Source organism: Sus scrofa, chromosome 1 (assembly GCF_000003025.6).
Source record: "Sus scrofa isolate TJ Tabasco breed Duroc chromosome 1, Sscrofa11.1, whole genome shotgun sequence".
NCBI classification, from domain to species: domain Eukaryota; kingdom Metazoa; phylum Chordata; class Mammalia; order Artiodactyla; family Suidae; genus Sus; species Sus scrofa.
The window spans coordinates 216845861-216872354 of NC_010443.5; the positions used below are offsets into that span (position 1 = coordinate 216845861).

The window sequence follows — 26494 nt, forward strand, 5'->3', positions numbered from 1 at the left end:
CAATAAGAAGACTCAGTTTCAATTTTGTTTATTTTTGTCACCAGTACCTTTACTGTATTATCAAAATTCCTATTCAATAAGCTGCAGTACAATTCTATAACACTAGTAACAGAAAGGAAAAGAAGTGGTCCCAGGGGATTTTGAGGGTCCCAGGGGTCCTCAAAATTACTGATGGAAACAAGGATTTAAAATATTTTTTAAAAAAGAATGAAATAAAAATTCTGGCAAAACTTGTGGGAAATAATGACTATTATTTTGGTTTTTAAAATACGTTCTGAACAGTAGAAAGTAAGTACTGTTATTCAGCACAAACCACTTATGGTTTGTCTTTTAGTCTGGGCTACCTGCAGCTTACATATCAAGGGCTTAGCTACCTTGCTTCTGAATCCTAAAAGTACTTTAATCAGTATTTTGGAGAATTCAGTTATGCTGAAGCATCAAATTGAAGGCTTCGAGGAGTCCCCTTGTGGCTTAGTATTAATGAAAATGATTAGTATCCAGGAGGATGTGGGTTCGATCTATTGCCTCACTCAGTGGTTAAGGATCCCACATTGTGGTGAGCTGTGGTGTAGATTGCAGATGAAGCTTGGATCTTGCATTGCTTTGGCTGTGGCATAGGCTGGCAGCTACAGTTCTGATTTGACCCCTAGCCTGGGAACTTCCACGTGCTGTGGTTTCGGCCCCCAAAACAAAAAAAAAAAGTCTTTGATGCTGCAGACAACCTTTTTTTTTTCTTTTCACTTCTCCAACCAAGATTAATCTAACATCTGAAATGCTACTAAGAACATGAGATAATAACATTTGTTCTAACATACTTAAAATTTGGGATATAAAGTTTCATTACAGCAACCTTCAACAAAACTATTATGCAGAAGAAGGAACTATCATGTGTATTTTAAGTCACTAAAGTTGAAAAGAAAATTTTAAGTAGATATTTTCATAACTTAGGTTTATCTTCATTACTTTATTTCCATTTTCTTTAGTATCTTGTGATTTTTTTGTTTTTTATGGCCACACCTGTGGCAAATGAAGTTCCCAGGGTAGGGGTCAAATGGGTGCTGCAGCTGAGTCCTCACTACCCCAAAGCCACCACGATACTGGATCCAAGCTGCTTCTGAGCACTACGATGCACCTTATGGCAACGTGGGATTCTTAACCCACTGAGCAAAAGCCAAGGATGGAAACCACATCCTCACGGAGACTATGTTGGGTCCGTAACCTGCTGAGCCATTATGGGAACTCCTATCTGTGATTTTCTTAATCGCTAATGTTTTTAGTTTCAGCCATTAAGTTCTAACTCACAAGTTTATACTACATGCTACTAGAAAACTCATGCCCTCAGAGTCACATATATTGAAAGCATGTGAAACACACTAAACTTGTTTATTAAAAATAATATCTACTGAGAGTTCCCTGCTGATCTAGTGGTTAGTATTCAGCACTTTCACCACTGTGGCCCAGGTTCAGCCCTTGGTCTGGGAACTGAGATCCCATATCAAGTGCTGCACACTTTGGTCAAAAAAGCAAAAAAAAAAAAAAAAAAAAAAAAAAAAAAAAAAAAAAAAACCCTATCTACTTAATTATCTTTTTTGTGTATATGAAAAGTACCTAAACATTTTCAGCTATGCTCTTGAAAGGATAATTGATCAACAAATCTATGCCATACTTTCATTTATGTTTTTAGTATATTTGTTCCAATAATGTCTTTTTATTTGCAACTGATAACTTTCCTTTCCAGATGCCTGCTGTCCCTCTAATACTCTGCTATATTATCTCTTTCTTTCCAACTTGCCCTATTTATTAATATTCACCAACAGAACTAAAAGCTGTGCTACTCTGTTCTGCTCATAGCTGACTTCTTGACTGCAATAAACAGCATCTACAGAAGTGCTTCCAAAATAGTTCTTAAAAACATAAAACTTTAAAAATATATTAAAGATGATTGGATTGGTGTTTCAGTTGGAGATAATGCTTTTCCTTATAAACTTATAAACTAGAAAAAAACAGTATTTAGGGCCTGCACTAAGTAGTGCTATCTGGTATAAGCACAACAGAAATTAATTTTTTAACCTAAGAAGAACATACTGTAGTAGGGTAAGCCAAAATTGGTAATTTATAAAATACTTTAATACTTAGCTATATAATGTGCATTTCACTAATAATTAGATTCATATGGAAAGTTAAAGGCTATATGATATGCCTACTATATGAATTTGATTAATATGTTTTAAAATTATGTCATTCTGAAATCTCTCTTATGTTACCATCAGCATCATAAAACACTTAGCAGCTAGTTATCTTGAAATTAAGTATAACCAACCCAAGTCTGGGAAAAAATGTTAAGTATATTCTGATATTCATATTTTGACTTATCTTAAGTAAAATGATTACTTCATATAACTTAGTCTTTTTTTTTGAAAATTCTGCTGAATAATACTGTTATTGTTTTTTCTAATATAGCTTACTAAAGATCTTTAGTAAGTTGTACTAGAAAATTATCAGAACTTTCATTAGAAATAATTTAAAGGGAGTTCACATTGTGGTGCAGCAGAAGTGAATATGACTAGTATCTATGAGGATGCAGGTTTAATCCCTGGCCTTGCTTAGTGGGTCAGGGATCCAACGCTGATGTGAGTTGCAGTGTAGGTTACAGACACAGCTCAGATCCCATATTGTTGTGGCTGTGGCCAGAAGCTGTAGCTCCAGTTTGACCTCTAGCCTGGGAACCTCCATATACCACGGGTGTGGCCAAAAAAAGAAAAAGAAATAATTTAAATACCAGATTAAGGGTAGATAGAGCAATGTTCATAAACAGCACACAGTAGTTGATTGCAATCTTAGGATGCATTTCTTTAACATCGAAAGTTAAAGTTTATAAAAATCTTTCTCTGTACATTCTTAAACCAGTGTGTGTACATGCAATTCCTTAGCTAGGTAACACTACAAAAGAAGATAACTTCTGAGTATTTATTACATCACTATGTTGATTTTGTGGGAACATGCTAAAGGCACCATGAAGAAAATAATAGTCTCTCAATCTGACCACATCATGCCGCCCCAACGAGAATGGCTCTCCAGCTATAGAAATGTAGGTATTTTCTAATGCCTACTCCATAATAAAACTATTGAAATAAAATTTAAATATCAAGTTACAGTAGTGATAAAAATTTCACTTGACTTTAAAGCAGAAGTCTTTGGTTGTAAGAAAGCACTCTTCCACAGCAAATTATAATGAAGCAAAATATATAAATAACATGAAAAAGTGACTTTCTTAAAGCACAGAACCATGGATATAGAGAATTATTTATATAAAGATTATATAATATATGGAGTATATACAGAATTACTGAATTGTAAGAAACTCCTTACCCTCATTTATAAAGAATATTAATATGAAGAAACATTTTGGCACTAACTCTTATAGTAACTACTTACCTGTGTATTGTGCAGAATCAACTGAATAGCTGCAGGGTTAATTTCCTTCTATTGTAAGGTCATAATCAAAATTTAAGACATCACAAATCCTCAATGAATAGCAATTCCCTTGAAAACTTTGAATTTTACAATAAGGTAATCATCCCACTCTAAAAAATTAATATATTTATGTGGAATTTTTCTCCAAAAACTAAAAAGTGAGACACTAAAAAAAAAGCAAACTTTTTTTTAAAAAGTAACCTAGTTAACATCCTTGTTTTTATAAACAGCGTTATCCAACTTAAAAAATTCTCTTTTAAGTACTTAAATTTTAGTACAAAAATCTGAAATCAAGCATATTATATGAAATACTTTTGACTTGAAAAGTAGCAGAATGGAAGATCTCTTAAATGCATTCATTATTTATATAGATCCTTCAGGAGTCTTTACAAATTAAATAAAAATCATATTCACTTTCATCAAAATATTTACTAGAAATCTTTAAAAATAATATATTATCATTTTAGATGATTTGTGCATTTGGTAACTATTTGGCTAAATGCTTTAAAGATAATATAAGAAGCATTTCTTCTCTTTCCTTCCTTCCAACCAAAACATCTTGAACTTTATGTGTGAGGCATTTTTTTCTTAGATAATATGCATTTTAAAACCAGCTTCAAAAAAAAAACAAACAAACAGAAAGATAATCAAGTCATAAGTTTAAAAAAATAGCATATAGTGCTGAAAATAAACTATTTTTTTAAACCAAAATAACAAGTATTTTAAAATTTGTATAAATAACAACAACAACAAAAAGAAGCACCCTACCACATTTTAGGTATGGGGTCGAAAATGGAGGAGCACTAAAACAAATGATGACAACAACCACCCTTCATACTTAGTTGAAAAAATGCTCATTTTTCATCAAGATATACATTATGAATTTTCTACTGGCACTCTTGAATAAAATTAACAAGCATACTTAAGCATACCTTTTTTTTTTTTTTACCAATTTGCTCTCAATTCTCCCTTGTATATAAGAAGCTAACAAAAGAAAATTTCTTCTATGACTGCAGTAGACTTCTGAAATCTCTAAGTATACATTCTTTAGAAAAAGATAATCCTAATGCCACTGTGTATCTCGATAAGCTTATACATGTGAAAAACAGTATTTTTTATGGCTTACACTTAAATTTAATGTACGAGCATAGGTCCTGGGGATTGAAGAATCTTATTGGCAGCCAACAACTCAAGGGATCACAATATTCCTGGCGTTCATAATCTCAAAAATTTAAAACTATTAACTGTAGTCTTAGAAAAATTTGGAGACAGTTCTATTTAAAAAACATACTTGCCACAAACAGATACAAGGGAGACAAATAAGAAAATAGATTGTGTTATATCTTTGTAAACTTGATCCATTTCAAAATGTATTCTTTAGGATGAGGGAAATTCCCTGTACAAATAAAACTAAACATTTGTTCCCTTTGCCATGAAAAATATTTACAAGTACATAGAACAAGAAGCAAAAAGTATACACCTGCTTATATTGCTTGCTGGCCAGTGATATATATGAAGAGGGAAATAAAGGTGCTTATTCAGTTATCTGAGCATTTTCATTTGTTTGTATAGTGAAAATATTATAGATCAACTATGGAAAAATTAGAAAACATTATTTATGAATACCAGCCCTTGTGAAAAACACCACACAAGATGCCAAGGTATTATACATTCACTGTGGTAAAAACTGTACACATGTATTCTGTGCATCTAAAACATTTACAATTTTTTCATCTCATAATTCCAAGCTGAAAAAAAGTCTATTTCTCTTCTTTTTCCAAAGAAAGATGAATGTTAACTGACTGATAAGGTTCACAAAACTGTTTACAAAACTCTCTACTTTTCATCAGTGTCTTTGGCTGGTGTCCTTGTGAAGGTAAATTCACTAGACTTTGAAGGTTTTGAGCAGGTATTTTCATACTTTTGCAGGCTAGCATCATGATATACATAATAATGATGTACGCAGTAGTAGTCTACAGCAATGTAAAATATAAAACTTTGTTCTGTAAGTCTGTTTTGGTCTCAGAATGAAGTTCATTTCTTTCATCAAGCCATACTGTCCCTTATTTGATCAACTCGAAGAGCTAGGTCTCTGAAAGAGGGGCGTTGATTTACATTATTGTTCCAGCATTCTGTCATGATTATATAAATCTGTAAAAGAAAATAAACCAAAATTACTGTGAATACAAAATACCATCTTTTATTTGGTGAAGACATGAATTTGGATCTCCCTCTTAGTCTTCCTATATAGGCATGTGGTAAGGCTATGCCCAGATCCAGACATGACTATGTTATTTATCTAAAAGCTGAGCAAATTGCCATCAACTGATGAGAAATCCTGGGGTAAAAAAGCAAAAGAAAATGAATGATTTCTATGGATAAAAAATTTACTTTTGTTACCTCATCTGGGCATCCATCTGGCCGTGGTAACCTTCCATTATTCTTCAGAAGTTCTATCAAGTGAAACACAATCATCTGTCCTTGTTTGTCATTGCCAATCATACGCATAAATTCCTGAAACACAAACCCAGTTTTCATTGACTATTTTTGGCACATTTATTTTGAAGTAGAATTCTTTATCAACTTCTTCCAGTAAATGGGAAAAGTTCTGTATATGTATGTTTCCTTTTACATTTGAAACTTTTTAAAAGACAGACTATTTTAACTTCACAAAGTTCCCTTTCAGTCATATTTCATAAAAGACTTTGTTACATATGGAACTTCTCTAATGCCATTTCCGTAAATATATCTTTAATAGAAACTTCCTGAGAAGTGCTCAAAACAAGTGAAGTAAAAATACATTTACTTTAACACATACCACAGTTCAGGTGAAATAAAAAGTTTAATGTATAACAAACAGGACATAATGAAAAGAAAGTACACGATGAATATTTAAACATAAATGCAATGGAAAGAAAATGTTCACATGTTTAAAATTCATAAAATTAAAGTCTGAAACATAAGCTAGAGAAATATTTCCAGTGAACACATCGTTTATTTAAATATAGAGAGCTCTTAAACTGGTAAGAGAAATTACCAATATAAAAAAACAATGGGCAAAGTATACGAAGAGACAATGTACACACGCACTTGCTCACTCTACGCAATAAATTTGTACTCAGTCACACTAATAGTAAAAGTTAAAATTAAAAATCAAACATATACAGAACTGAAGAGTTCCCATTGTGGCGAACGAAATGAATGAACGAAATGGTTACTAGTTGAAATGAATCCAACTAGTAACCATGAGGTTGTGAGTTCAATCCCTGGCCTCACTCAGTGAGTTAAGGATCCAGCATGGCCATGAGCTGGGGTATAGGCTGCAGATGCAAGTCAGATCCTGCATTGCTGTGGCTGTGTAGGCCAGCAGCTATAGCTCTGATTTGACCCCTACCCTGGGAACCTCCATATGCCTTGAGTGTGGTCCTAAAAAGCATAAATATATATATACATATATACACAGAATTAGCTTTGGCTGCTGGTTTCTTAATTTCAAATGCATTTTCAATATTCTGCATTTGTCCTCTTCTGATGCTTACTAGTTTTGATATATTTGTCACTGGGTGATTTCCTACTTTTATATTATCTTTGCCTTTATCGGTGGGCTTTTTCATTTGTAATTTTCTTGTTTCCAATTGTGGCTTTTACTTTTCTGCCTAGAAAAGTTTCTTTAGTAGTAGCTGTAGAGCTGGTTTGGAGGTTCTGAATTCTCTTGGCTTTTGCTTATCTGAAAATCGTCTGATCTCACCATCAAATATGAATGGGAGCCTAGCTAGAGTATTCTTGGTTGTAGGTTCCTCTCCTTCATCATCTTAAATATCTCTTGCCACTCCCTTCTAGCTTGGAGAGTTTCTGCTGAAAAATAAGCCATTATCCTTTTTTTTGGGGGGGGGGATTCCCTTGTATGTTATTGATTGCTTTTCCCTTGTTGCTTTTAATATTTTTTCTTTGTATTTAATTTTTGTCAGTTTGATTACTATGTCTCACCATGTTTCTCCTTCCTTGGATTTCTCTGTGTATGGAATTCTCTGTGCTTCCTCAACTTGAGTGAGTGTGTCCTTTCCCATATTAGGGAAGTTTTTGGCTATAATCTGTTCAAATATTTTCTCTGGCCCTTTTTCTCACTTTTGTCCTTCTGGAACTCCTATGATGTGAACGTTGGCACATTTAATGTTGTCCCAGAGCTCTCTAAGACTCTCCTTAGTTCTTTTCATTCTTTTTTATTTTTTTCTGTGGCAGTAATTTCTACCACTCTGTCTTCCACCTCATTTATTCACTCTTCTGCTTCTATTATTCCGATTCTTTCTCATCTATTTTTCATTTCAGATACTATGCTATTCATCTTAGTTTTCTTGTTGTTTAAACCTCTAGCTTTCTTGTAACTTCTCAATCCATTTCTTCATTTTTTTTCCACTATCTTGTATCAACTTTGCTCTCATCACTCTGAATACTTTTTCAGATAGATTGCTATATCCTCTTTATTTAGTTGTTTTTGTGTGTTTCTGCCTTGTTCCATAGTCTGAAAGCTATTTCTTTGTTGTCTCATATTGTCTAACTTTCTGTTAATGCTCCACTTGGCAGCTGGTATGTAGATGCAGCAGCTTCTGCCCAGTCCTGGAGTTCTCACGGAAGACAGTGGCTCACAAGTATCCAGAGCATGCAATGGAAACAGTGATAATATGCTACCTCTCCTGCAGCTGGGTGGCTTCTAGGGATGGAGTCTTTGAGGGAAGTGGCAGTGGTTCATGGTTCATGGGATTGGTCTTATAGCAGGAGGTGGGGTGCAGGGGACAGAGTGCCTCCTGCTACCCCTCCCACTACCAGGGAGGTGTAGCTGGCAATATCAGCAGCTGCTTCCTGTAATCTCTCCCTTTGCCAGGGAGGCTGTCTGGTCTGCTCTCTATAGCTGCAGGGGCAGGCACCATTCCCAGTCACTCACTTTGTTTAGCTTTAATTCGAAAAGATGCATGTACCCCAATGTTCACTGCAATGCTAGTCATAATAGCCAAAACATGGAAATAACCTAAAAGTCCATCAACAGATGACTGGATAAAGATGTGGCACATATATACAGTGGAAAATACAAAATAAAGCCATTTGCAGCAACATGGTTGCAACTAGAGATTCGCATACTAAGTGAGGCAGAAAGAAAGACAAATACCATATGATAACACTTATATGTGGAAGCTAAAATATGACACAAACGAACATATCTACAAAACAGAAACAGACGTACGGACAGAGAATAGACTTGTGGATGCCAAGGGGGAGAGGGCAATAAGTGGGATGGATGGGAGTTTGGGGTTGATAGGAACAAACTGCTAAATTTAGAATGGATAAGCAATGAGGTCCTACTGTACAGCACAGGGAACTATATCCAATCTCTTGGAATAGAAAATGATGGAAGATAATATGAGAAAAAAAATGTATATGTATGTATGACTGGGTCACTATGTTGTACAGCAGAAATTGACACAACACTGTAAATCAACTATACTCCAATAAATATTTAAAAAAACCAAACAGATACAACTCTCCCAACAATATGGCAAACTGCATAAAAATATAATAGTCAATACTGGCAAATGATAAAATGCATATCCCTAATGCATGGGTTTTGAGAGTCTAATCTGGTAAAGCTTTCTTGAAAAGCATTTTGAAATAATCAAAATCCTTTAATAGAGTTCATAACCTCTCATCTATAACTATATATTTACTCTGAGGTGACAACCAGAGATAAATATTTATGTATAAGGATGTCCATTATGTCCAATGAAGTGCTACTTAGAAGATGGAAAATTGGAATATGATAGTCCAGAAATTATATTCTTATGATAAAATGCTAAGAGGAGGGCCCCAAACAAGTTGAACCCAAATAGGCTCTCACCGAGACGTATTACAATAAAAATGGCAAAAGTTAAAGATAAAGAGAGGATTCTAAAGGCAGCAAGAGGAAAAAGTAAAGCATTAATTATAAGGGGACCTCCATAAGGCTATCAGCTGATTTCTCTACAGAAACACTACAGGCCAGGAGGAAGTGGCAAGATATATTTAAAGCTTTGAAAGGAAGAAATCTGCAACCTAGAAATACTCTCTCCAGAAAGAATATCATTTAAAATAGAAGGGGAAATAAAGAAGTTCTCCAACAAACAAAAGCTAATAAAAGAGTACAGCAATACCAAACCTATTCTAAAATACTGAAAGGACTTTTTGAAATTAAAACAGAGAAAAAGAAGAATTAGGATAGAGGAAACCACAATTGGAAAGTAGTCACTTATATAAGCCAGCATACAGAGCTAAACATAAAGATGTTAAAAAAAAAAATCAAAATCAAAATCATACAATCTGGGGAAGGAAAGTAAGAAAATATAGATTCTTTTTTTTTTTATTTTAATGATGTGTTTGAGCCTGTATGACTATCAGGCAAAAGCAAGCAGAAAGGGCTTAACATGCTTAAAAAACAGGGCAACCATAAAATCAAACCAAACATTACATTTGCAAAAACTGAAAAGTACTCAAGCATAAAATAAATGGAAACCATCCAACCCAAAAGATAAAAGAAGAAAAGAGAAACATAGGATCAACTGGAAAACAAGGTTTAAAATGGCAATAGATAAACATCTATCAATAATCACCTTAAATGTCAATGGACTGAATGCTCCAAAAGACACAGAGTGGAAGACTGGATAAAAAAGCAAAAACCTTCAATCTGCTGTCTATGAGAAACTCACCATAGGACACATATAGATTGAAAGTAAGGGGATGGGAAAAGATATTTCATGCCAGTGGACAAAACAGGAAAGCAGGAGTTGGAATACTCATATCAGACAAAATACACTTTAAAACGAAGGCCATAAAGAAAGACAAAGAAGGACACTAATTGTTAAAGATCCATTCAAGAAGAGGATATTACAACAGTCCATATATATGCCCCTAATATAAGAGTACCCAAATACATACAACAAATACCAACAGACATAATAGGAGAAATTGATGGGAATACAATCATAGTAGGAGACTTTTAACACCCCACTCACATCAATGGACAGATCCTCTAGACAGAAAATAAGGCAACAGAGATCCTAAATGACACAGAAGAAAAATTACACTTAACTGACATTTTCAAGACATTACATTAAAAAAAAAATCAGATATACAATCTTCGCAAGTGCACATGGAACATTCTCAAGGATTGAGAACAAATTTAAGAGTATAGAAATTATTTCAAGTATCTTGTCTGACCACAATGGCATGAAACTAGAAATCAACCACAGGAAAAGAAATGAGAAAAAATACACTACATGGAGACTAAACAATGTTAAAAAACCAATGTCAATGAGGAAATCAAGAAGGAAATTAAAAAATACCTCAAGACAAATGATAATGAAGACACAACCACTCAAAATCCATGGGATGCCACAAAAGCAGTGCTCAAAGTTACGTTCATAACAACACAGGCCTTCCTCAACAAAGAAGAAAAATCTCAAATTGACAACTTAACCCACCACCTAAATGAATTATAAAAATAAGAACAACAACAACAACAAAAAAACCTAAAGGCAGCAGAAGGAAGGAAATCATAAAGATCAAAGAGGAAATCAATAAATTAGACATTAAAAAAGTAGAAGAAATCAACATAACCGAGAGCTGTTTCTTTGAAAAGGTAAACATAATTGACAAACCTCTGGCCAGACTCACCAAGAAGAGGGGAGAAAAATCCCAAATAAACAAAATAAGAAATGAAAAAGGAGAAGTCAAAAAAGATACTACAGAAATTTTAAAAAAAATGAAAGAATACTATGAACAATTGTATGCCAGAATATTTGACAACCTAGAAGAAATGGACAACTTTCTAGAGACTTACAGCCTGACAAAACTGAATCAAGAAGAAAGATAACTGAATAGCCAAATCACTAGAAATGGAATTGGGTATGTCATAAAAACACTCCCTACAAATAAAAGTCCAGAACCAGATGGCTTCACAGGTGAATTTTACCAAACATGCAATGAGGAACTTATACCCAGCCTCCTTAAACTTCTCCAAAATGCTGAAGAAGAAGGAACACTCCCAAAGTCATTCTATGACGCCACCATCACCCTAATACCAAAATCAAAGATACCACCAAAAAAGAAAATGATAGGTCAGTATCTTTGATGAATATAGACATAAGAATTCTCAACAAAATTTTAGCCAACCAAATCCAACAACATATCAAAAAGATCGTACACCACGACCAGGTGGGATTCATCCCAGGTGCACAAGGATGGTTCAACACATGCAAATCAATCAACATAATACACCACATTAACAAAAGAAAAATAAAAAACCACGTGATCACCTCAACAGATGCAGAGAAAGCATTTGACAAAGTCCAACATTCATGATTAAAAAAAAAACTCTTACCAAAAGTGGGTACACAGGGAGCATACCTTAACATAATAAAAGCCATTTACAACAAACCCACAGCAAATATAGTAACTCAATGCAGAAAAGCTGAAAGCCTTCCCACTAAAATCTGGAACAAGACAGGGATGACCACTCTCAGTATTTTTATTGAACATAGTACTGGACGTCCTAGCCACAGCAATCAGACAAACTGAAGAAATAAAAGGCATCCAAATAGGAAGAGAAGAGGTAAAACAGCCACTGTATGTAGATGGCATGATACTACATATAGAAAACCCTAAGGACTCAACCCAAAACTACTTGAGCTGATCAACAGATTCAGCAAAGTAGCAGGATATAAGATTAATATTCAGAAATCAGTCACATTTCTCTATACTAACAATGAAATATTAGAAAAGGAGTATGAAAATACAATACCTTTTAAAATTGCACCCCAAAAAACCAAATACCTGGGAATACGCCTGAAAAAGGAGGTAAAGGACCCAAATGCCAAGAACTGTAAAACATTAATCAAGGAAATTAAAGAGGATGCAAAGAAATGGAGAGGTAGTCCATGCTCCTGGGTTGGAAAAATGAATATTGTAAAAGTGGCCATACTACCCAAAGCAATCTACAGATTCAATGCAATCCCTATCCAGTTACCTATGACATTTTTCACAGAACTAGAACAAACAATCCAGAAATTTATATGGAACTACAAAAGACCCAGAATTGCCAAAGAAATCCTGAGGAACAAAAACCAAGAAGCAGACATGACTGTCCCAGACTTCAGGCAATATTACAAAGCCACAGTCATCAGGACAGTGTGGTACTGGTACCAAACAGACATGCAGACCAATGGAACAGAATAGAGAACCCTGAAATAAACCCTGACACCTATGGTCAATTAATCTTTGACCATAATAAACAGAAATAAACCCTGACACCTATGGTCAATTAATCTTTGACAAAGGAAGCAAGAATATAAAATGAGAAAAAGAGAGTCTTTTCAGAAAGTATTGTTGGGAAACCTGGACAGGTGCATGCAAATCAATGAAACTGGAACACACTCTCACACCATGTACAAAAATAAACTCAAAATGGCTTAAATACTTAAATATAAGACAAGACACCATCAAACTCCTGGAAGAGAACATAGGCAAAACATTCTCTGACATCAACCTTACAAATATTTTCTTAGATCAGTCTCCCAGAGCAACAGAATAAAAGCAAAAATAAACCAATGGGACCTAATCAAACTGACAAGCTTTTGACAGCAAAGGAAACCATAAAAATAAAAAGACAACTTAAAGCATGGGAGAAAATAGTCTGAAATGATGCAACTGACAAGGGCTTAATCTCTAAAATATACCAGAAACTTATACAACTCAACAGCAGAAAAGCCAACAACCCAATGGAAAAATGGGCAAAAGACCTCAATAGACACTTCTCCAAAGAAGATATACAGATGGCCAATGAGCACATGAAAAAATGCTCAACATCACTGATTATTAGAGAAATGCACATCAAAACTACCACGAGATACCACCTCACACCAGTCAGAATGGCCATCATTCATAAGTCCACAAATAACAAATGCTGGAGGGAGTATGGAGAAAAGGGAACCCTCTTGCATTGTTGGTGGGAATGTAACCTGGTACAACCACTATGGAGAACACTATGGAGGTACCTTAGAAATCTATACATAGAACTACCATATGACCCCACAATCCCACTCTTGGGCATATATCCGGACAAAAGTTTCCTTAAAAAAGACACATGCACCCACATGTTCATTGCACCACTATTCACAAGAGCCAAGACATGGAAACAACCCAAATGTCCATCAACAGATGATTGGATTAGGAAGATGTGGTATATATACACAATGGAATACTACTCAGCCATAATAAAGAACAAAATAATGCTATTTACAACAACATGGATGGAACTAGGGACTCTCATACTGAGTGAAATGAGTCAGAAAGACAAATACCATATGATATCACTTATATCTGGAATCTAATATAGTGCACAAATGAACCCTTCCACAGAAAAGAAAATCAAGGACTTGGAGAATAGACTTGTGGTTGCCAAGGGGGAGGGGTAGGAGTGGGGTGAATTGGGAGCTTGGGGTTAATAGATGCAAACTATTGCCTTTGGAATGGATTAGCAATGAGCTCCTGCTGTGTAGCACTGAGAACTATGTCTAGTCACTTATGATGGAGCACGATAATGTGAGAAAAAAGAATGTGTACATGTATGTGTAACTGGGTCACTATGCTGTACAGTAGAAAAAAAATTGTATTGGGGATATAATTTTTTTTAAAAATTAAAAAAAAAAGACTTTTGTCCCTAGTAAAAAGGCCCTGAATCAGTTTTCAATACTTGATTAAGTATGTGTGTACCACGAAGTTAACGATATGTGTGAAAATCTATTGTCAGATTTGGATGAATAAATTAAGAAGGATTGAAAAAAAATGCTATGAGAATGTTGGAAGTCTTACATGCAGTAAATATTTACTAATATAGGAAAATATATATGCTATAATACATAATGAAAAAGCAGGATAGAAAACTGTACAGTATGACATTTTATTTTGTAAAAGAAAACTTTTAAATAAAATATCACTTAAATGTATAAAATTAAAAGAATCCTGGAACAAAACATCACAATATTAAAGTGGGTATCTCTACGTAGTTGAATTAGAGATTATTTTCTCTTCTTTTTCATACTTTCCTAGATTAAAAATTTCTACAATGAGTGGAAAAATTAGTACATTTTGCAGTAATTCCAAGAATGAATGAGTATACTGGACTTACTGAATACAATATTAATAGAGTAAATACAGTACATAATCCAATCCTTACTTTTTAAAAATTCAAGTAACGTTAATCAGTTTAGGGTTATTTTTTTGGATGTTGTCTTACAAATAAGTAGTATGAGGCTCTAAAATAACCCTAACCTTAATATTCTTTGGGAAAGCTTTACTCATATTAAAAAAAAAAAAAGTTGAAAGTAATTAAAAAGCACACTGACCGCTGGTGGGCTTTTACTCTTCTCGATATATGTGAAAAGTTCATACAGAACCACTCCAAAGCTCCAAACATCTGAGGCCACAGAAAACTTGCTCTCTGTCAGTGATTCTGGTGCATACCTGTAATGTATTTAAAAGACCATTACTTGACGTGCCAACTTTTGACTTTACCTGAAAATCATTGGATCACAAAAAAATAAGCTGTAGAGAATAGGGTTAACATAGCAGGCCTGAGGCTACCATCCTCAAAAAGGTCTGTTTGCAATGTTCACACTTGACTGGTACCTGGGAACTTGCATTTCAGGAGGGTTTCCACAATTCCCTAAATGATAAAGTGGCTCACTGAACCTAAACTGTTTTCTGCAAACAATATGGGTCTGGAATTTTGGTATTTGCCAGGCAGAGAATGTCTACATGGCTAGTCCCAATAAAAGCTGTGGGCACTGAGTCTTTAAATGAGTTCCTTAGTAGATGACATTTTACACATATCACAATTTACTGCTAGGGGAATTGAGTGTGTCCCATATGGCTTTTCTGGGAGAGGACACTTGGAAGTTTGCGCTTGGTTTCCTCCAGGCTTTGTCCCAGATGACTTTTCCTTTTGCTGATTTTGCTTTGTATCCTTTCCTATAAGGAGTCACAGGCATGCCAGCCCTATGAATCCTCCTAGTCAATCATCAAATCTGAGGGTAGTCTTGAGAACCTCCAACACATCAAAATAAGATCCAAAAATTAACTTTTGTCTCAGTAACACCAGGGTAACAGCAGGGTTAACTGCAAGTACCTTCTAGGAACTGAAAATTAAGCTGCTCTTTCCAAATTAAGCTTAAAATGAATCTAGTTAAATATCCTAGAGAAAACAGTGGTTTTTAATCTGGAGAAGACCTGAAGCTATTAACATATAAAATAAATAACCTATTCATCTAAAAGGGGGTGATTATGACAGGGAGCACAGAAAATATAAAGTCACAGGGACAATGGTGTTTCCTCTTCTCAAGTATTAGCGCTACTCAAGGGAGAATTTTGGCCAATGGATTATAAATATCATGGTTCCAATGCTAAATTTATCCTTATTATACAGAATGGCAACAGAGATCCATTTTAGATTGAGATTTAAAATATGAAATAAATTTAATCTGTCCTTCAAAATTTAACATTCCTCATTTCTAGAAATCCTTCTCTAACTACCTAAGGTCTTAATAACCTCATCCTACTCAATTTCTATAGTACTTACAGTCTATACTAACACAATTAACCATGTAATGCTAAATTCTTTTTATGTTTTCTAAAAAATTACACATTTAATTATATTACTTTAAAATATATGACAGTTTTATCCCACAAATGGAATAAAACCTCTTTGAAGACAGTACTACCCTCTCAACCCTTGCAAGATATTCTCTTTCTTTGGCTTTCATAAAAGCACTCTCTGTAATCCCCTCCCCTTCCATCTTCAAGACTGTTTTCTCTTTTCCATCACTTATGTAAGGATACATGCAAAGCAAAAAAGCAAAAAAAAAAAAAAAAAAAAAAAATCTCCATGTTGAAAATGAGGGAAAAGACTCTTCCTCTTTTCTTAGGGCATCTACTTTAGAAAATTTACAACTGTAAATTCTTTGTCTCTTCAAAATGAATGTAAATCATTTTTAAAGCCTTTGATTACAATAAGCCTCTTGCCAGGTTTACATACAGCTCTTTCTCAAGAACCTCGTAGTCACCTCTATGGAATGTAATCATCAAGAAAGACTGTGCCCCTACCTCCCACTTTTGGTGTGAGGGCAGGGGTCTAACCTGGATAGGTGCCTCCTTCAAGTTGCAAAACTGTCAGCTATCATAAAGATATAAGAAATTTATTTTTCCTTTAGATAAAGCCAATTAGCTAACACAGATGGCCACTCAAATTACTAAGTGAGTTTAGGATTAACTCTGTGTGACAGATAGTGCTGTCAGGTCCTCATACTTGAAGACTAATTATTTTTTATCCTGAGAACATGTATGTAACAGGTTCAATATGCTTGGCCATATAAAAGGGTAAGATTTCTGTTTTTGCAGTCTCTCAGCAGATTTCTTGTGATGCACATTACTTTATGGATTAATGCTTATTTAGTAATGAAACTGTTTTCTTTCTCTTCTGTTTTTGTAAAAGGTTTTCTGGGTCAGGAGGGGATTTTATTTTTAATTACATTCCCCTAACACTTTTTCTCCATCCTCTAGATTTGCTTTTTCTCAAAGGTTCCATCATCAGATCTCTTCCTCTCTTGTCAAAAACTTTCCTTTTGGTAGTATTATTCACTTATATTCTAAATTCTACTAAATTTATAACCCTATATTTCATCTTATCTTTTGGTTTCAGACTTACTGAACATTTCCATATTAAAATTCCATAGGCAAAAATAACTCCATCCCCACCTCGATAACACTTGATTATTTTACTTTCCCAATGCAATGAATGGCATCACAAACTATCTAACTCCCCAAACTGGAAGTCTTAAGAATTATTTTCGACTCATCTTTCACTCCAATGTCTAATGAGCCACTATAAGTAGTTAAGCAATATACAAAACAATTAGATGTAAAATATGGTATCAAACCCTAATCGCAGGGGGAGAAGAGTACAAATACAGAGTATTTAAAATTCATTTCAGGAGTTCCCGTCGTGGCGCAGTGGTTAACGAATCCGACTAGGAACCATGAGGTTGCGGGTTCGGTCCCTGCCCTTGCTCAGTGGGTTAATGATCCGGCGTTGCTGTGAGCTGTGGTGTAGGTTGCAGACGCGGCTCGGATCCCGCATTGCTGTGGCTCTGGCGTAGGCCGGTGGCTACAGCTCCAATTCAACCCCTAGCCTGAGAATCTCCATATGCCGCGGGAGCGGCCCAAGAAATAGCAACAACAACAAAAGACAAAAGACAAAAAAAAAAAAAAAATTCATTTGAACAGGAGTTCCCTGGTGGCCTAGTGGTTAGGACTTGGTATTTTCACCACTGCAGCCCAGGATCAATCCTTGGTCTGGGAACTAAGATCCCACATCAAGCTACCTGCTCACTATGGCCTAACAAAACAAAACAAAAACCAAAAATACTTCATACAAACAAAAACCAAAATTCACTTGCAAGTAAGAGATCAGCAACTAAAAACAATTGTGTATATACAGATTACTATATCAAAACCTCATGATAACAGAAACCAGGAATCTAGAATAGGTATATACACAGAGAGAAAAAGGAATCCACACAAAGCACTAAAGATAGTCACAAAATCACAAGAGAACAAAATAAAGGGATAAATACCTAGAAAAACAAACAGTAAACAATTAACAAAGTGGCAATAAGAACATACTTACCTATAATTACCTTAAATGTAAATGGAAGTTTTGCCCAGCAAAGGAAACCATAAACACAAAAGACAACTTACAGAATGAGAAAATCTTTGCAAATGATGCAACCAACAAAGGATTCATCTCCAAAATATACTAACTGCTTATATAGCTTGATATCAGAAAAGCAAACAACCCAATCAAAAAAAAAATGGGCAGAAAACCTAAATAGACATTTCTCCAAAGAAGACAAATGGCTAACAGACACATGAAAAGATGCTCAACATCATAAATATTAGAGAAATGCAAATCAAAACTACAATGAGGTATCACCTCAGACTGGTCAGAATGGCCATCATTAAAAAGTCCACAAATAATAAATGCTGGAATGGTATGGAAGAAAAGGAACCCTGCTACGCTACTGGTGGAAATGTAAATTAGTTCAGCCACTATGGAAAATAGTATGGAGGTTCCTTAAACTACAAATGGAGTTACCATGATTCATCAATTCCACTCCTAGGCATATATCCAACAAAGACCATAATTTGAAAAGATACACATACCCTGATGTTCAGTGCAGCACTGTTTAAAATAGGCAAGACAAGGAAGCAACCTAAATGTCCATTGACAGGTGAATCAATAAAGAAAATGTGGTCTAATATACACAATGGAATAATATTCAGCCTTAAAAAATAATGAAATAATGCCGTTTGTAGAAACATGGATGGACCTAGAGATTATCATACTAAGTGAAGTAAGTCAGGCAGAGAAAGACAAATATCATGTGATATCATTTACATGTGTAATCTAAAAAAATGATACAAATAAACTTATTTCAAAACAGAAAGAGACTTATAGACATAGAGAATAAGCTTATGGTTACCAGAGGGAAGGGGGATAAAGACAGATAAATGAGTTTGGGATTAACATATACACACTACTATATATAAAACAGATAACCAACAAGGGCCTAATGTATAGTACAAGATATATTCAATATATTGTAATAACCTATAATGGAAAAGAATCTGTAAAAAGAATAGGTATATGTGTATGTGTTATAGATATATATTTATAAATAATTGAATCACATTGCTATACATCTGTACATAAACCATTGTACATCAACTATACTTCAATTAAAAAAAAACTTTTCATTCCCATCTACTTATTTATACAAATTTTCTCAGTGCTTACAACTATAAATAAATACAGAATTTATGTTGAATCTCTTCCCATTACAGAAGTAAATAATATTCATCCAAGGATATATAAACTAACTGGAAGGGGAAAAAAATCCATTTATCTCATTAAGAAATGGATACAATATAAGGGTTTTTTTTTTTCCTTTTATGGCCGGACCTGTGGCACATGGAAGTTCTTGGGCTAGGGGTTGCAGCTGCAGGCCTGTGCCATGGTTGCAGCAACAATGGATCCAAACCACATCACATCTGTAACTATGCTGCAGTCTGCAGCAACACTTGATCCTTAATCCACTGAACGAGGCCAGGGATCAAACCTACGTCCTCACAGAGACTACATCAGTTCTTACTGAGCCACAACAGGAACTCCACCAATATAAATTTTTAGAGAATTACCCAAATTTATGATTAATTTATATTCTTTAGAAAATTATATCCTGACAGTAACTTCAGTGATAACTCAATCCAGAAGAAAAAGGTGGTCACAGGAGCTTTTAAAATTAACTTTAATTTTTATATATAGTTTTATATATAGTTTTGTTCCAAAGAAGATAGGTAGGTAACCAAGAAATTTTCTGAGTACAAAATGTAATACACTATGCAAAAATTGTGTTGAGAAGGGAAATGGAAATATAATTTTAAGGATAAAAAGGAATAATGTAAAGTTTCTATCAAAAAGACAAAAGTCTGTTCCTATACTTCTTTAAGTGGTTGACAATGGGTATCAAATTGCTGTGGTATTTGGATTTCACTGGATCTATCTAAAAGATTGATGTACCTTATTACAGTGTCAATATTTACAACACTTTATAAAATATATTATTTACAATCATTTAAATTTACAAAAAAACCCTGAGCTGTCAGAGTTCCCGCCATGGCTCAGTGGTTAATGAACCTGACTAGCATCCATGAGGACGCGGGTTTGATCCCTGGCCTCACTTAGTGGATTAAGGATCTGGCATTGCCGTGAGCTATGGTGTAGGTTGTAGACATGGCTCAATTCCCACATTGCTGTGGCTCTGGTATAGGCTGGGGGCCACAGCTCCAATTGGACCCTTAGCCTGGGAACCTCCATATTCCATGGGTGCAGCCCTAAAAAGACAAAAAAAAACAAAAAAACAAAAACAAAAAACAAACAAACAAAACAAACCCCAAAACAAAAAACTGGGCTATCAATTTTTAAATGTGCAAGAAAGGATATAGTTTTTCATAATTCTTTCAGTGGATATATATGCACAAAGGGTTTCCAAACCAATGACCTAGATTCAATCCTCCAAAAGTTGCCTAACTAGTCTTCTCTCTGATATTAGCCTTTCCTTAATACAACAAACCCTCAATACCTCTAGTTCTCAAAACTTTTGAACTGAAGCCCTCTATACACTTAAAGATTACTGAAGTGCCTCCCGAGCTTTTGTTTATGTGGGTTATATATACCAATTTTTATGATATTAGATATCAAAACTATATGTAAAAGTATTATTCCATTAAAAATAATATCAAACCCAGTAATGTTAACATAAATAACATTTTATAAAAAAATAACTATTTTCCAGAACAAAAGTTTTCTGAGTAGTATGTTTTACATTTTTGCTAGATTTTTTAGTGTTGGTTTAATAAAAGACATTTATTTTTGTGTGCTTTTAAAATTTAAAACAGGAGTTCCCGTCGTGGCGCAGTGGTTAACGAATCCGACTAGGAACTATGAGGTTGCGGGTTCGGTCCCTGCCCTTGCTCAGTGGGTTAACGATCCGACGTTGCCGTGAGCTGTGGTGTAGGTTGCAGACGCGGCTCGGATCCTGCGTTGCTGTGGCTCTGGCGTAGGCCAATGGCTACAGCTCCGATTAGACCCCTAGCCTGGGAACCTCCATATGCCGCGGGAGCGGCCCAAAGAAATAGCAAAAAGCCAAAAAAAAAAAATAAAAATAAAATAAAATTTAAAACACCTTAATGCAGTTTTTAAATATTACACTCCATTTACAGTTATTATGAAATATTGGCTATATTCCCTGTGTTGAACAGTACTTCCTTGTAATCAACCTTACACCCAATAGTCTGTACCTCCCACTCTCCCTCCCCACTGATAACCACTAGTTTGTTTGATGTATCTGTGAATCTGCTTCTTTTATTATATTCATTAGTTATATATTTTTTAGATTCCACATATAAATTATATCATACAATACTTGTCTTTCTCTGTCTGCCTTATTTCACTTAGCATAATGCCCTCCAAGTCTCTCCACATTGTGGCAAATGACAAAATTTCATTCCTTTTTAAGGCTATGTAGTATTCCATTGTGTATATATACTACATCTTCTTTATCCATTCATCTGTGGATGGTCACTTAGGTTATAAAAGACATATTTTAGAGCCTATGGAAAATTCTGCTATATAACTCATGAAAAAATGAGAATAAAAAAGACAAATAACATCCTAGTATAATAAAAATACTTTTGATCTCACAGACTTTCTTAAGGGGGTACCAGAGATCTTTAACTTTGAAATGTGCTTTCTCCACCAAAAGCAGAATTCTCTATCTTCCTAACATATGAATCTCAACATGTTATTCCCCTTGATGAAGCCTCTAATTTTTCACCTGCACACTGCACCATGAATAAGGTCTGAACTTATTAACATGCACACATAATTCAATGTCTTTCCAGCCCTAATTACCCACTGGCTGTCCTGTGATAATACTATTCTCTTACAACTCCCCAAATCTTCTTATTCTTGACCTCATTGTAATGGAATACTCTTCCTCTTTGTCTGTCTAGTAAACTATTAATCAATAGTTGAAAAGTCATCTCTTATTTGTGGTATTCTCCAATTAATTTAAACCCTCAGAAGAATTCTTTGCACTATAATGTCTTCCCATAATCTTCTTCATTATTGCACTTATACACTATATTACAGTGAGTGGATTATACATTTGATTTTTCCTAAACTATGAGATGGGTCATCAGAGACATCAAAGGAGAAATTTTTATTAAAAAAAAAAAAAAAAAAAAAAAAAACCTAGAGACAAATGAAAAGAGAGATAAAACAAACCAAAATGTCCGGAATGCAGCAAAAGTAGTTCTGAGAAGGAAGTTCATAACAACACAGGCCTAAGTCAAGAAACAAGAAAAATCTCAAATAAACAATCTGACTTTACACCTAGGAGAACCAGAAAAAAAACTAACAAAGCCCAAAGTTAGAAAAAGGAAGGAAATTGTAAAGTTGAGAGCAGAAATAAACAAAACAAAGACAAAAAAAGTCAACAGATCAATAAAACCAAGAGGTGATTCTTTGCGAAGATTAACAAGCCTTTAGCTAGATTAATCAAAAAAGGAAAAAAAAAAAAAAAAAAAAGGAGAGGGCTCAAATAAGTAAAATCAGAAGTCAAAGAGAAGTCACAACTGATACCACAGAAACATAAAAGGTCAGAGTTCTATTATGGCTCAGTGGTTTATGAACCTGACTAGCATCCATTAGGATGCAGATTTGATCCCTGGCCTTGGTCAGTGGGTTAAGGATCTGGTGTTGCCACAAGCTACAGTGTAGGGCACATACATGGCTGGGATCCCACATTGCTGTGGCTGTGATATAGGCAGCAGCTGCAGCTCTGATTCAACCCCTAGCCTGGGAACTTCCATATGCCACAAGGCCGGCCCTGCCAAAGATCATAAGAGAATACTAGAAACAATTATATGCCAATAAATTGGACAACTGACAGCTTCACTGGTAAGTTCTTCCAAATTCAACTAAGATTCAATACCTATCTTTCTGAAACTCTTCCAAATAATTGAAGAAGAGGGAATGCATCCAAACAGGTTATGAGGCCAACATTACACTGCTACCAAAACCAGACAAGGATACCACACACACACAAAGGAAACTTACAAGCCAATACCCAGATGAACACAGATGCAAAAATCTTCAACAAAATCTTTTAAAAAATTAGTAAACTGAATTCAACAACACATTAAAAGGATCATATACCATGATCAAGTGGGATTTATTGCAGAGATACAAGGATGGTTCAACATCTGCATTAATAAAATTAAGAATAAATATCATGATTGTCTCAACAGATGTAGAAAAACTATTTGATAAAATTCTGACATCCGTTTATGATTAAAACCTCAACAAAGTAGATATAGCGGGAACATACTTCAACATAATAAAGGCCATATAAGACAAACCCACAGCTACCATCATACTCAACAGTGAAAACATGAAAGCCTTTCCTCTAAAATTAGGAACAAGACAAGGATGCTCACTCTCACCACTTTTATTCAACATAGTATTGGAAATTCTAGTCATGGCAATATAAGGTAAGTCTTAGTGGCCTAACAGTTAAGGATCTGGCATTGTCGCTGCTTGGGTCACTGCCATGGCAAGGGTTCGATTCCTGGCCTGGGAACTTCCGCCTGCCACAGGCACCACCAAAAAACAGAAACAAAGAAAAGCATATTAGAAAGGAAGAAGTAAAACTGCTCCTATTTGCAGACAACATGATACACTATAGAGAAAACACTAAAGACTCCATCAAAAAAAAAAAAAAACCCAAAAAACTATTAGAACTAAAAAATAAATTCAGTAAAGTTACAAAATACAAAAAAAAAAAAATCAACATACAGAAACCTGTGACATTTCTATACAATATTAGAAAGAGGAATTAAGAAAACTATCCCATTTACAACTGCATCAAAAGAATAAAGCACCTGGGAATAAATTCAACCAAAGAGGTGAATGACCTACACAGTGAAAACTGTAAGACACTAAAATAAACTGAAGAAGGGACAAGTTAATGGGAAGACAGTCCATGCTCATGGATTGAAAAAATTCACAGTAATAAGATGTGCATACTACCCAAAGCAATCTAAAGATTTAATGCAATTCTTATCAAAATTCCAATGGCATATTTCACAGAACTAAAACAAATTCTTTAATTAGTATGAAACTACAAAAGATCCCGTGAGAAAGAGAACAACCTTGAAAATGAAGAACAAAGCTGGAAGTATTATGGAGCCTGATTTCAAGCTATACTACAAATCAAAACAGTAATCAAAACAAGTTGGTACCAGCACAAAAACAGACATTCAGATCAATGGAACAGAACTGACAGCCCAGAAATAAATCCACACATATATAGACTGTTAAATTACAACAAAGGAGGAAGAATATACAAAGGAGAAAAGACAGTCTTTTCAATAAATGGTGTTGGGAAAACTGAACAGATACATGCAAAAGAATGAAATTAGATCACTATCTTAAACCATACACAAAAATTAACTCAAAATATTTTAAACTTGAATGTATGACCTAAAATCCTAAAATTCCTAGAGGGAAACATAAGGAATAACTTCACTGATTATTACAAATATACATTATTAGCAATATATAAATGATAAGCTATTAATAGTAAAAATAAAGTTGAGAGTGTGCTCTAAAACTTCACCTTATTGTACTAAAGTATACTCACCAAAATATGGGACTTTCACCAGGTTCTTTCACTTTGTAGTATTCTTTGTCTTGTGGCAAGACTTTGGTTAACCCAAAATCTCCTATTTTAACTCTGTTTTCATTCTCCACCAATATATTCCTTGTTGCCAGATCCCTGTGGATATATCTCTTTGTACCAAGATACTCCATACCCTATGGATACATAACATTTTTCTTTCAGCTAGCTTTACAAACACAAACAATTTAAACAGTTTCATATCTATCTATTCCTTAATTATCTAAAAGAAACTATAGAGGATTTAACAATTACATTAACATGCTTTCTTCATCTGCAACAGATAATAGCCAAGATATTTGGTACCTTGCATATCTGAGATGTATACTGAAGAAGTTTTTTATGATCTATCCGTTCTTTATGTTTTTGAAGATAATCTCGTAAACTTCCATATGGTAAATATTCCATAATTAATCTTAGATTACGCCGACCTATTAACACACAAGTGAGAACATAATGCCATATTTTATTGATGAAATATTAGAAAACTCTATAAAAATGACTCAAAGATATGTAAAATCTGCATCCAAGATGACAAAACCTGATTATAAATTAAAGGTGATGTGTTAAGGACAAAGAATTTTTCAATCGAAGAGAAGCTTTAAAAATAGTTTTCGTCTTATGTAATCCTTCATGCAAACCAAAATAAGCTGATGAGAAAACTTCCTTTTTCCTCGTCTATATTGAATAAAAAGCATTAAATTAAAAAAATATTTATAGGAGTTCTTGTCAAATCTGACTAGGAACTGTGAGGCTTCAGGTTCAATCCCTGGCCTTGCTCAGTGGGTTAAGGATCTGGCATTGCCGTGAGCTGTGGTGTAGGTTGCAGACGCAGCTCTGACCCCGATCCCGTGTTGCTGTGGCTCTGGTGTAGGCCAGCAGCTACAACTCCGATTAGACCCCTAGCCTGGGAACCTCCATATGCCGTGGGTGCAGCCCTAAAATGACAGAAAACAAATTTTTTAAATTTAAAAAATAAAAAAAATATTTATAGAAAATTTAAGCAATGATATTTTTTTCTTTAAAAATGATATGCCCTTGGTAAGCTTAAGCAAGAATGGTAACCACCAGCCTTAGTGATGGGAATGATTAATCAAATAGCAAGGACTTCCTGTAGTTATAGCCCACCATCACTAAGCACAATCGCCAGTTATCCAGAATGCTTCTTTTTCCAGGCATTGGAATATTTTAAGCCTGTATCTTGATGCATCATATGTTTCTATTACTCAGGATGCCAAAGACATACCTTGAGTTCAAAACAGATTTTAATGGGCAACATACCAGCACTGTAGCACACTCCCTTGTACTTTACAATGTTGTCATGCTGCAAGGATTTAAGGATTTCAATTTCCCTTTCAAAGTCTCTGAGGTGCTCTTCAGTACTGTGCTGGAGCTTTTTCACAGCCACCACTTCCCCAGTGTTGTCTTGTAGAGGGTCATACCGGCACATCTCCACACTCCCAAAATTACCCTGAACAACACATCAAAGTTAGAAATCTCGTTTTCTAGAAAAAAAAAATACTAATAAATTCTAATTATACAGGCAATTTTCAGTAGCTAGAATTAGCAGGCATATCTCT

At 34.7% G+C, this 26494-nt stretch overlaps 1 protein-coding gene across 5 annotated transcripts in view; it reads right to left on the reverse strand.

Annotated features, from left to right (window-relative positions):
- JAK2 (Janus kinase 2) overlaps positions 3884 to 26494 on the reverse strand; it is a 152567-nt gene continuing 129956 nt past the window's right edge. For 4 of the 5 annotated variants that reach the window (XM_021082799.1, XM_021082802.1, XM_021082809.1 and 1 more), the window contains 6 exons: positions 26196 to 26385; positions 25221 to 25345; positions 24879 to 25051; positions 14901 to 15018; positions 5875 to 5988; positions 3884 to 5625 (listed from right to left, as the gene is read on the reverse strand). In XM_021082799.1, the coding sequence (XP_020938458.1) occupies positions 5521 to 5625; positions 5875 to 5988; positions 14901 to 15018; positions 24879 to 25051; positions 25221 to 25345; positions 26196 to 26385 (825 nt within the window). In that variant the 3' untranslated portion in view covers positions 3884 to 5520. 5 annotated transcript variants of the gene reach the window in all.